The following is a 12,659-nucleotide window of genomic DNA, read 5'->3' as shown; positions in this document are numbered from 1 at the left end:
ATATTAAGACAGCACTCAAGGTGTATGCAGTTTTCAGATTATCAAGTTACCATGTAAGATTTGTTATTCTTTGCAAATCCTTGTTTCCTCCAACAAAAGCAAAATACAGCAGATGCTGGAAATCTGAAGTAAAAATTATTCCTTGTTCCTTTCCTTTACCCTACTTTTGCAATTGCCTTTCATCCTATGTCCCAGTTTGCATTATTCAAACTTTTAACTCTGATTTTCTGTCACCCTCCCTCCTTTTGTCAACGTGCCCTCTTCCCCTCCGAAAGCCTTCTTCACTTTCAAGAATAGCCTCATAATCCACCTTTTCAACTGTTCTTGTGGGCCGGCGTCCAATCCCAATTTGTTAAGGAGCTTAATATCCTTTGCCACATTAAAGGCACTATATAAATGCAAGTTGTTGTTGGATTTGTAACAGAAATGAAATAACCTAAGAAACCTATAATTTTGTCTGCCTTCCCTTGAGAATGTGGCTTTTGAGGTTTATAGGCAAGCCTCCAGCAAATGTCATACCCTTCCTTTCTGCTTTTAAGGTGAAACATTCATGCTCATGTCTTTATCTAAACAACCATGTGGCCAACACAGAATTGTTGTATTATATTTACATGAACAAAGGGCTTGTTTCTTTAAATAACTGCTATTTAAGGAACTTGTCTGTTAACATAGTTTATGTCTTTCTAATTTTGTATTTCATCATTCTGTGTATAGCCTCTACAGCCTAGAAAAAGTCTTTACTTTTGAGTCTGGTTGTCTCACTTTACTTGCTTAGAATGCCATATGAAGTTGATTATAGTCCTAACCATATGGTGATCCTCAATGTTCAAGCCCAAAAAGCTTGGAAAAAAAAACGTATGACATACATATAACACCTGGTTCAACATTACTACAGTAAAAAAAACAATTACATCATTATGTAGAATAAGTTTTAACATCTCCTACTTTGCTGGTCTGCTTTATATACTTGTAAACCCATTCCCAGGAGTTCCTGCAGACGTGGCTTTCTCATTCATCTTGGCCCATGGCCTTGAGAATTGCTGTTAGTTCTGCCTTATAGTACCATAGGAAAACTTATATAATTGATCATTTCAAGTCATCAGTGGCTTAGTTCTTCCTTTCCTTCTTGCCTTTTGGAGATTTTCAGAGCACAGTTTGCAGATTGAGATTTGGGTTGGCTTGAGCTTGGGGCTTAAGGAGAAATTGTTATCCTAGTACAATCTTGCAACTGGTTTGTCTCAGTAGCAGTTGGTCTTGGAAGCCAATCTCGGTAGAAAGTAAAATCAACATATTTAAAGAAATCAGCCAACAATAAATGCAGTCCTTTCCTCCTGCCTGATTGTTGTCTTTTGCATCTTGTTATTCGACCTAAGATCTCTTAAGCAACTTGTTCCTAAGTTTCAATGTTTACATTTTGACACCAGAAAATGCTGCTAGCCATTGCCTGGAGAATACAAACTGCTTAGCAGAAATTTAGCAGGTAAGAGTACTGTCTAAACTGGGTACCCAGGTCAATTTTTATCTCTTGTGAGGTAAGCTAACTCAAAGTAAACTTTTTAAAAAATCATTCCTGGGATGTGGGCATCGCTGGCAAGACCAACATTTATTGCCTATCCTTAATTGTCCTTGAGAAGGTGATGGTGAGCCACTTCCTTGAACTGCTGCAGTCTGTGTGGTGCATGTACATCCACAGTGCTGTTAGGGAGGGAGTTCCAGGATTTTGATCTAGTGACAGTGAAGGAACAGCGATACATTTCCAAGTCAGGATGGTGTGTAGCTTGGAAGGAAGCTTGTAGATGGTGGTGCTCCCATGCAACTGTTGCAATTGAACTTTGGGTCTTCTTGTATAGCTCAGCTATTTGCTGGATAAACTCCTTGGGCCAGGTTTTGTTGCTCATACACCTGGGTATATTGGGATAGTTTGGGCACAATATACAGAGGGAAAATGGGTTGAGAGATTGTATGCTGGCTAGGGACCCTGCCCAATTTCCATCCAATCAATCACCCAGATGCAGCAGAAATACCACTTCACTGTAAAGTTTAAATTTAAATTCCAGCCAATCCTGATTTTGTTTTTTGAGTATGGAACTAATTTTCAACTAATATTCTAGACTTTTTCAGTACAGCACTGAGAATAGTAAGCAGAAATTTGGGTGTGTTTTCTGCTCGCACTGCTTGACTAGATTGGAATTGAAAACTGAAATGCTTACTTGGAAAAGATAGAAAGTTAACTTTTTTTTATTTTTGATGTTTGTGTTGAGAATATTTAGACTGATCATAGGTTGTCTGAGGGTCAAATCCATTAATTGCCTTTTATCATCTTCATTTTGGTAGAAATCTGAACACATTGCTTGTCAATCAATTGTCAAATATATACATAGTAGATAAAAGCAAAATACTGCGGATGCTGGAAATCTGAAATAAAAACAGAAAATGCTGGAAAAACTCAGCAGGTCTGACAGCATCTGTGGAGAGAGAAATAGAGTTAATGTTTCGAGTCTGTACGGCGGGTCATATAGAGTTGAAATGTTAACTCTGTTTCTCTCTCCACAGATGCTGTCAGACCTGCTGAGTTTTTTTCCAACATTTTCTGTTTTTATGTCAGATATATACATTTCAGTTCACTTATTCTTTTTTCCAAGATTTTTTCTTAATTGGCTGAACATTTCCCAACTAGATATCCTATTATTTTTGTGGCTGCTGCCTTATTGCCTGAATATATTGCACTGCTGTCATCGGGGCATCTACACTGGAAACTTGCTGCATTCAACTGAGGGGGGGGGAATGCGGTTTTTCCAATTAACTTTCAGTATTCAAATCAATTGTGACCGTAGGAGGAATTGCTCGACTGTACCTCCTGTATTAGCCCACACTACAGAAGAACTGACTGTGGGGCAATTTCAGCAAAGTGTATTCAAATGTCTCCCATTTCTATCAGGTTCTGATTTATCTTGTACTTTGTAGTTCAACTACTTGACTTCTATGATAAAATAGTCTTACACTTATTTCACTGCTCATAATCTTGAGAGTTAGCAGTGTAATGTGAGTGCTGACCCCTTTCAGCTCTTTGTTCCTAGAAAGCAAGCCCTCAAACTGCGTGTTCACTTGCATGCAGCAGCAGATCATGTAGCTATTAGTATTTTTCTATAATTCACATGATGTAGAATGTTCCCCTGTTATGGTATTAATTAGTTAGAAGAGTTCTGTGCAACCTTATGGACAATGTATTTTCTTTCCCCTTAGGTCAAAATGATATTACATTTAAAACATATCCTGTGGATATGCTCCACGTGGACAATTGTATCATCAGTGCACTCAGGTAAGACTGCATTTGCTCAGTTGTGTTATTGCTTTGTCCTACATTTCCGCACTGTAGGACAATGGATTGAATTTAAAATATTATTATGTAACTATAGACACTTTATTGTCCTTACGTATTTTAAAATAGTCAGCCAGTTAAGTATTACAAGACTGCACCACTTGTGGATAATTTCACTACTTCAAAAATGCTTGTATTAACTAGAATAAATCAGTTGTTGGAAAGCTATGTGATTTTGATATTCTAAAAGGAGCAATATTGAAGTGCTTAGGTGGAATGATGTTAGACATTTCACAGTCTAGTAAAAGTAGTTTAAACAATAAGGTCTGGATCCCCATCATTGGTAGAATTACCGCTGGAAATGCACTAAAATTGTTCTTCACCCTGCCTATGCTGTACACCTGACCAGCAGCACAATTCTCCTCAGTGCATTCTCATGGAGGGTTCTAGGTGCTATTTTTGTCCTTTATAGATCCTCTGCCTTGGTGGGGGAGAAATGCAATGCTGCTGCTGCAGCTAAAATGGTCAAGATAGACATTTTGGCTCTATGATAGTAACGATCGTGGTGTGGGGGGCTGTGGGTGGGGGAAAGGGGAGGGCAGGGTAAAGCCAGAAATTAGCTAAAGAATCCGACCACAGATGCGGATTGCAGAACCTCATTGACACTCTGTAGCTTCATCTCCTGTGTGATAGCTGGGCAAATTGATAGTCTGGTCGGTGGACAGAAGGGCATGAGCACGGAGGGTTCAGCTGGGGACTCCTGGGGATGGTGGCTGGCAACTGCAAGAGGTGGGGCAGCAATTGGAATATGGGTGATTGAAGCTGCGGAAATCCAAAGGCCTAGTGGAGGGCCCTGGGGGAACTATCTAGCTTTTCCTGGCTAACAGAAAGTGCTAAAACAGCCATTTAACCTGAGGAGGTGAAAGCTCCAGCATCCATTTCATTGATAAGCTCTAAATGACAGAAATTTAAAAAACTTTTCCAAAAGAGTGAAGAAGAAAGCAAGTGTGGCCGGCCTCTGATTCAAGAAAGATGGGTTTTTTTGTCGCAAATGTTTTTGCAAATTCAAGTTGTTCCTAATTTACGAATGATAACTCTTTCCTTTGTCCTCAGCACACGACAGGATGATGAGAATGAAGATTAAGAGGAGCTCCCATGTAAAAGGCTCCCTTTCTAGCTTTGTGTCTCTTCCATGCCACTATTCAATGCTGGCCACACCTTCACCATCCAACCATTCTTTCCAGGAGTTTCCTCGCATTAAGTGGACAAAAATAGAGGAAGGAAAAGATGGAAGGATCAAAAAAGAAACCTTAATTCTGGTGGCACAAAACGGTGTGATAAAAATTGCTGCTGACTATGATGGTAGAGTGGCAGTGCCCCAACATCCTGAGAGTCTGAGCGATGCAACACTAACCATTTGTCGACTGCGAGCAAGTGATACTGGTCTTTACCGCTGTGAGGTAATGATCGGCATTGAAGATGAGCAAGACACTGTCTCATTAGATGTTACTGGTAAGTTTCTCTGTGCCAAGTGATTTTCATCTAATGGATTACCAGTTGCAGTTACATTGAAATCTGTCAAATGGTGAATTATTGGACTAATGGATCTTGCTTGTATTGATAGCAAACGTTCCATTACAGATTTAGCTGTGGCACATGTAGACCTCAATAGAAAACGGGTCTATATAGCCGGTCGAGTTTCATTGTATTTCTTTTAGATGTAGAAGTTTCTGCTTTAATTAAAAGTAACATTTATCTGACCTAGAAGTACAAGATTGTAACATTTGTCACAATATTATCTCTTATCAACTTAATTCAGGATGTGAGCACATGAGCTGACGATACTGCACTGTAGTATTGACAGATACTGTTTGTTAAGATTCTTTTGGTGAGACAGTAGCCAAAGATCCCATCTTGTTTATTGTGATGCTTAATTCCTATTAAAATAATCAAAGAGGGGCAGGGAGTCCTCCTGGTACCAATGTCCTCCCTCAGCTTACACTACCAAAAGTATTCGCTGCTTGTGAGGTCTTGTTGGGTACAAGGAAATAACCATAAGACCATAAGATCATAAGACATAGGAGGAGAAATTAGGCCATTCAGCCCATCGAGTCTGCTCCGCCATTCAATCATGGCTGATAAGTTTCTCAACCACATTCTCCTGCCTTCTCCCCGTAACCTTTGATCCCCTTACCAATCAAGAACCTATCTATCTCGGTCTTAAATACACTCAATGACCTGGCCTCTACAGCCTTCTGTGGCAATGAATTCCATAGATTTACCACTCTCTGGCTAAAGAAGTTTCTCCTCATCTCTGTTCTAAAAGGTCTTCCCTTTACCCTGAGGCTGTGCCCTCGGGTCCTAGTCTCTCCTACTAATGGAAACATCTTCTCCCCGTCCAATATATCCAGGCCTTTCAGTATTCTGTAAGTTTCAATCAGATCCCCCCTCATCCTTTTAAACTCCATCGAGTATAGACCCAGAGTCCTCAAACGTCCTCACATGTTAAGCCTTTCATTCCTAGGATCATTCTCGTGAACATCCTCTGGACCCTCTCCAGGGCCAGCACATCCTTCCTGAGATACGGGGCCCAAAATTGCTCACAACATTCTAAATGTGGTCTGATCAGAGCCTTATAAAGCCTCAGCAGCACATCCCTGCTTTTATATTCTAGTCCTCTTGAAATAAATGCCAACATTGTATTTGCCTTCCTAACTACTGACTCAACCTGCAAGTTAACCTTAAGAGAATCCTGGACCGGGACTCCCAAGTCCCTTTGCACTCCAGATTTCTGAATTCTCTCCCCATTTAGAAAATAGTCTATGCCTCTATTCTTCCTACTAAATTGCATGACCTCACACTTCCCCACGTTATATTTCATCTGCCACTTCTTTGCCCATTCTCCTAACCTGTCCAAATCCTTCTGCAGCCTCCCCGCCTCCTCAATACTATCTGTCCCTCTACCTATCTTTGTATCTTCTGCAAACTTAGCCAGGATGCCCTCAGTTCCTTCATCTAGATCATTAATGCATAAAGTGAAAAGTTGTGGTCCCAACACTGACCCCTGCGGAACTCCACTAGTCACCGGCCGCCATCCTGAGAAGGACCCCATTATCCCCACTCTCTGCCTCCTGCCAGACAGCCAATCTTCTATCCATGCTAGTACCTTGCCTCTAACACCATGGGCTCTTATCTTACTGAGCAGCCTCCTGTGCGGCACCTTGTCAAAGGCCTTCTGGAAGTCTGAGTAGATAAAATCCATTGGCTCTCCTTTGTCTAACCTACTCATTACCTCTTCAAAGAATTCTAACAGATTTGTCAGGCATGACCTCCCCTTGATGAAACCATGCTGACTTTGCCCGATTTTACCACGCACTTCCAAGTATTCTGAAATCTCATCCTTAATAATGGACTCTAAAATCTTACCAATGACCGAGGTCAGGCTAATCGGCCTGTAATTTCCTGTCTTTTGCCTCACTCCCTTCTTAAACAGTGGGGTTACATTAGCGATTTTCCAGTCCTCTGGGACCCTCCCTGACTCCAGTGATTCTTGAAAGATCGCCACTAATGCCTCCATTATCTCTTCAGCTATTTCCTTCAGAACTCTAGGGTGTAATTCATCTGGTCCAGGTGATTTATCCACCTTCAGACCTTTCAGTTTTCCTAGCACCTTCTTGGTAATGGCCACCATACTCACCTCTGCCCCCCGACTCTCTTGAACTTTGGGGATGTCACTCGTGTCTTCCACTGTGAAGACTGACGCAAAGTACCTATTCAGTTCCTCCGCTATTTCTTTGTTCCCCACTACTAGTTCTCCAGTGTCATTTTTCAGCGGCCCAAAGTTCACTTTTGCCTCTCTCTTACCCTTTATATATCTAAAAAAACTCTTGCAATCTTCTTTTATATTACTGGCTAGTTTACCCTCATATTTAATCTTCTCCCTCCTTATTCCTTTTTCAGTTGTCCTCTGTTGGTCTTTGTAGGCTTCCCAATCCCCTGTTTCCCCACTGCTCTTCGCCGCATTGTACGCTTTCTCTTTCGCTTTTATGCTGTCCCTGACTTCCCTTGTCAGCCATAACCACCTTGTTTAGCGTCTTAATAGCAGCCATTACACTTCAATGTTTATCATGACATGAAGTGCTTTGAAACATTTCTGAGAGCTGTGTTAAGGTGCTATATAAATGCACGCCTTCCTTTCTTTAATTGGTTATCACCGTTAAATGGTCCCCCCCTTGAGTGCATGGTTTCTCTGGAAATTAGCTCTGCCCAAGGCAAAAGCACAACACTTTAAAGATTACTAAAAGATGCCCAAGTTGGAAATTGCTGTATTTCAGTTTGGGAGAAGAAAATCAAATTCTCCCTGATCTTTAAGGTACAGTTTTAATCTGTGAGAAATGGGTAACTGGAAGAACGGGAGGAAATTCAAGCAGTTTTCCCAGTACTCACACAATAACAATTACACAGTGCAGTCAGGGATTATTTTTCATTGTAGTAACAACTTGAATTTATACAGCAGAAGAGGGAGATATTAGGAAAAGTAACCAAATAGTCAAAAGAAGTGGGTTTTAAAGAGCAGTTTCAAGGAAGATGAGAAGGTGGACAAGGAGAAAAGCTTGGAGAAAAGAATTCCAGAATGCGGTGTACAAGGTAGCTGAACACACAATCACCAATGGTGGGACAAAGGAAGGGGGCATGTATAAATAGCTACAGTAGTGTCAGAGGAACAAAGTAGCTTGCAGCAAAAACCAAAATAAAATTTGCTGCAGTAAATGAGTATATCAATGGCCTGCATCATTTTTACTCCTTATGATGGGCATTTAAATTTATCAAAGCCTTCTGCATTGCTTAAGAACAGTGGACAATGTGTTCCACAGTGTTCATAATCTCCAAGTGTTGCCAGGGCAATAATGATGATATGTAAAAATGATATAAGTAGGTGGGGGTTTTTATTGTCTACTGCCACTTCTGGTGGAAAATATGTCGGACTTAAAGATTGGCAGGATCCAGAATAACAAGCCCTTAGCCCATTTTGCATGTCACTGTGAGAGAATCATCATAACCACAGGGGAACATCCAGCCTGATATGTCCTTGTTCAAGTTGAAAGATAGGGTATGTATAGGTTACAGATACAGACATCTCACTCATGCACCACCTTCACTAATTCTCTGTGACTAGTGAATGGAACTAATCAGCATACGTCAGAACTGGGCTACATTGATGCTAGGGATTGGCAAAGCATGAACATAAACCTGACCCAATTTATTTGAGACCATCTCTGGAGGTGCTAAGAAAACATTCTTTCTCAAAAGGAATGTAGTGCTATAGGGATTAAATCACATTCAAAAAGTAGACCGTGCGATCCTGACTGCAGTAGTTAAGCGATTTTTAAGGCTGCTGAATTATGGTTGAAACTGCCTAGGTAGCCCTAAGAATATGTTTTAGTTGGTGTACTTTTTGTACAGTTATCACAATTATTTATCAACTATTGCTCTGTTTCCATAGTTTTAGAACTTATTTTATATTTCTTGGTGGATATCAAACATTAACCTCAAATGTTCTATACATTCCTCCCCCTCAGTCCCCCCTCTCCTCCCTGTTTCTGTAAGCACTGACACACAGATTCAGTTTCACCATTACAACCATTTCCTTTATCCATCTAAATTATCTTCAAATGTAAGACAGTGAGGGTGAGCATAGGTGAGCAACACTGACAAAGTCCATCCCTTTTCCCACGCCTGCATGTTTCGGCAAGAGTCATGGGGTGATGAGCTGAATTCTCTGCTCCTTAGTCCAGAAGGGTTGAGGCTAATTATTGTTTCCATACTGCAACACAAGGCTAAATTTGGCACACAGCAGGAATTGACTAGGGGTCGGTTCTCCATAGCTTCAGTTCCTTGCTCGACAGAGCATTACAAACTGAGTCATTGGGCTGCTTGTTTTTGAATCATGACAAGTAATCTTTCTCAATTATAATATGCTAAAGATGTTTCTAATTTGTTTTCCAAACACACCAGCCAAATGGCCTGTAGCCCTGCTGATCCTTCTTGCTGGCTTTGAAATAATGGTTCCATGTAGGCTTCTGGTGGCATTTTCTCAACTCTTTCAATATGTGGAGGCTGAGCACAGCTTCTAAGATTCACTTTCACTGTGCCTTCTACTCTTTGGCTTCCATAATGTGAATGACATCTGATACCACTGCCATTTCCCCCATATGGATGGGATACAGGGCTATGTAGATGCAATGCTTGTGGACATCTAGCATAGTTGATCTCCACTGACCTGTGCCCAAGAAAATGACATTTCCTCTAAAGCAGAGGAAAGCTGGTTCCTCACTGTCTTGGCTCACTGTGACAATTACCTATTTCAATGAGGTTACAGGATTGCAGGCAATATTGATTGTATACCCCAACATGAATCACTGCCTTCAAGAGAAGGGAAGAAAACTAATCCACCCATGCCTTTGGTGCATTTACTGAGGACTACCATTCCACCCACAGGTGTCATATTCCATTATCGGGCAGCAGCCAGCAGGTATTCACTGAACTTTGAGATGGCTAAACAAGTCTGTCAGGATAATAGTGCAACGATTGCAACCCCTGAACAGATTCAGGCCTCGTATGAAGATGGGTTTGATCAGTGTGATGCTGGCTGGCTTTCTGATCGAAGTGTCAGGTAAGCGATTGATTAATGTGCATAAAACCAATGTTTTGTTGTAAATTGATAAAGCAACAGTTTAGTTATACAGCATGAAGTGGTAGGAAGAACAAGGAGGTGCAATATTAAATAAAGGGTGCAATTCTAAGGAGGGTACAGGAACAGAGAGACTTGGGATATATATGCCAAAATTGTTGAAGGTAGCAGGGCAGGTTGAGAAAGTGTTTAAAAAGGCACAAAGGATCCTGGATTTTATAAATAGAGGCATAGAGTACAAAAGCAAGGAAGTTATAATGAATGCTTTTAAAACTCTGGTTCAGCCTCAATTCTGTGCATCACACTTTAGGAAGGATGTGAAGACTTTAAAGATGTTGCAGTAAAGCTTTAGAGAATGGTACTAGGGATGAAGGGTTTCAGTTATTTGCATATATTGGAGATGCTGGGGTTATCCTTCTTAGAAAGGAGATTTGATAGAAGTGTTCAAAATTACAAGGGACTTAGACAGAAGAGATAGAGGGAAACTGTTTTCATTGATAGAAAGGTCAAGAATCAGAGGACACGGATTTAAGGTGCGTCGTAAAAGAACCATTGGTGATATGAGGAGAAACCATTTTACACACTGCAAGGCTAAGAACTGGAATGCACTGCCTGAGAGTGTGGTGGAGGCAGATTCAATGCTAGAAGGATTTGGATAAGCACCCACAGAGAAAAATAATTTGCTGGATTACAGGGAAAGGTTGGGGGGTGGAACCAGCTGAGTTGCTGTTGTGGTGAGCTAGCATGGATATGATGAGCCAAATGGCCTTCTTCTGTGCAGTAACTATTCTATGATTCTATGAAGTGCCTTTGGACATTTTACGGTGCTAAAGGTTTATCAGTGCAAGTTGTTGTTGTTGTTGAACACATGTAGGACCTGTGCCAATGTAATCCTGATTACGAAAGCTCTGCTATTTGAACTGGAGCTAGTTCATTTGCCTTTATATTGGTGCATAAACTTTAACTGTCTTTGACTGTACATTTATTGCTATTAAAATAATGGATTGTCACGAACTTATCAAATAAATCAGTTATTTATCCGTTAAAAGATGTACTCCGTTAAAAGCAATGTTAGCTACTGCTTTGATGATTCTGCCAATACTTCTATGCAGTCGTCTGCTTTGGGATTAGAAGGTGCCTCAAGGAGCTTTTAAATTAGTGCTATAATAAAATCTGGCTTTGGAGGAGTGCTGCTGGGAGGTCATTCATTTTCTCACTAGATGCAGATTGAGGGCACAAAGACTTGTTCTATGATATGCGCACAGTGTAATGATGTAATTGTGCTTCTCCATTTCAATCCAAACATCTTCATTCAGTACTTTGCTGGTACTAATTTTATGGTGGTATTGATGTTGTGATTACTAGAGGAAAGAAACTGGCTGTGAATATTTAGCAGGTGAGAATTGAGGTCAATGGACTCAATAGCAACTCACAATTCCCACCAAAAGGTGGCTCACTGCAGTCACAGGGATATTAATACAGGTACTTCAAACACAAAATGGAAAACATGAATTAACGTTTTATTTCATCTAAGTGCTTTATATCCAAAGTATTATCTCAAAGTGCAGTCACTATATTACATCGATAAGGCAATTGGCATTTTGCAGTTAACAATGTCCCAGAAACGGCAATGTGATGATTGATGATGCCACTTTTGTTGATGCTGTTTGATGTACAAAAAAGTTCAGAAACTGAACTGGATTAGCCATATAAATACTGTGGCTACAAGAGCAGGTCAGAGGCTAGGAATAGTGCGATGAGTAAACCACCATCTGACACCCCAAAGCTGTCCACCATCTACAAGGCACAAGTCAAGAGTGTGATGGAATACTCCCCACTTGCCTGGATGAGTGCAGCTCCCACAACACTCAAGAAGCTTGACACCATCCAGGACAAAGCAGCCCACACGATTGGCACCACACCCACAAACATTCACTCCCTCCACCACCGATGCACAGTAGCAGCAGTAAGTACCATCTACAAGACGCACTGTAGGAATTCACCGAGGCTCCTTTGACAGCACCTTCCAAACCCATGACCACTACCATCTAGAAGGACAAGGGCAGCAAATAAATGGGAACACCACCACCTGCAAGTTCCCCTCCAAGTCACTCACCATCCTGACTTGGAAATATATCGCCGTTTCTTCACTTCCGCTGGGTCAAAATCCTGGAACTCCCTTCCTAACGGCACTGTGACTGTACCTACACCACATGGACTGCAGTGGTTCAAGAAGGCAGCTCATCACCACCTTCTCAAGGGCAACTGGGGGTGGGCAATAAATGCTGGCCCAGCCAGCGAAGCCCACATCCCGTAAATGAATAAAAAAAACTTTTGGCCAGAACATTGAAAGAAGCTGCATGATTTTCTTTGAATAGTAAAAGTAACTTTGATATTTCCAACTTGGCTGACATTTCTGCCTTAGAAGGTTCAAAAGACATCATTTCTTTGCACATATAATTCGAGTGGCAGGCAGGAAAATGGAGTTAGAGTCAGATCAGCCATGATCTTATTGAATGGTGGAGGAGGCTCGAGGGGCCGAATGGCCTACTTCTGCTCCTATTTTGTTTGTTCTTTCATTTTTATTTAGGCTGATATTTCAGTGCAGTACTGAGGGAGTGTTGCACTGTTGAAGATGTTGTCTTTTAA

At 41.1% G+C, this 12,659-nt stretch overlaps 1 protein-coding gene across 3 annotated transcripts in view; it reads left to right on the top strand.

The window, feature by feature from the left end:
* The window catches only part of LOC121276870 (versican core protein-like), a 228,990-nt gene that overhangs the window by 13,760 nt on the left and 202,571 nt on the right, over positions 1-12,659 (top strand). For all 3 annotated transcript variants that reach the window (XM_041185460.1, XM_041185461.1, XM_041185458.1), the window contains exons 3-5: positions 3,244-3,319; positions 4,433-4,831; positions 9,818-9,992. In XM_041185460.1, coding sequence (XP_041041394.1) covers positions 3,250-3,319; positions 4,433-4,831; positions 9,818-9,992 — 644 coding nt within the window. In that variant the 5' untranslated portion in view covers positions 3,244-3,249. The remainder of the gene's footprint in view (positions 1-3,243; positions 3,320-4,432; positions 4,832-9,817; positions 9,993-12,659) is intronic.

This window comes from Carcharodon carcharias, chromosome 4 (assembly GCF_017639515.1).
Source record: "Carcharodon carcharias isolate sCarCar2 chromosome 4, sCarCar2.pri, whole genome shotgun sequence".
In the NCBI taxonomy this organism is placed as follows: Eukaryota; Metazoa; Chordata; class Chondrichthyes; order Lamniformes; family Lamnidae; genus Carcharodon; species Carcharodon carcharias.
This window is presented reverse-complemented; position numbering and strand designations above follow the sequence as displayed.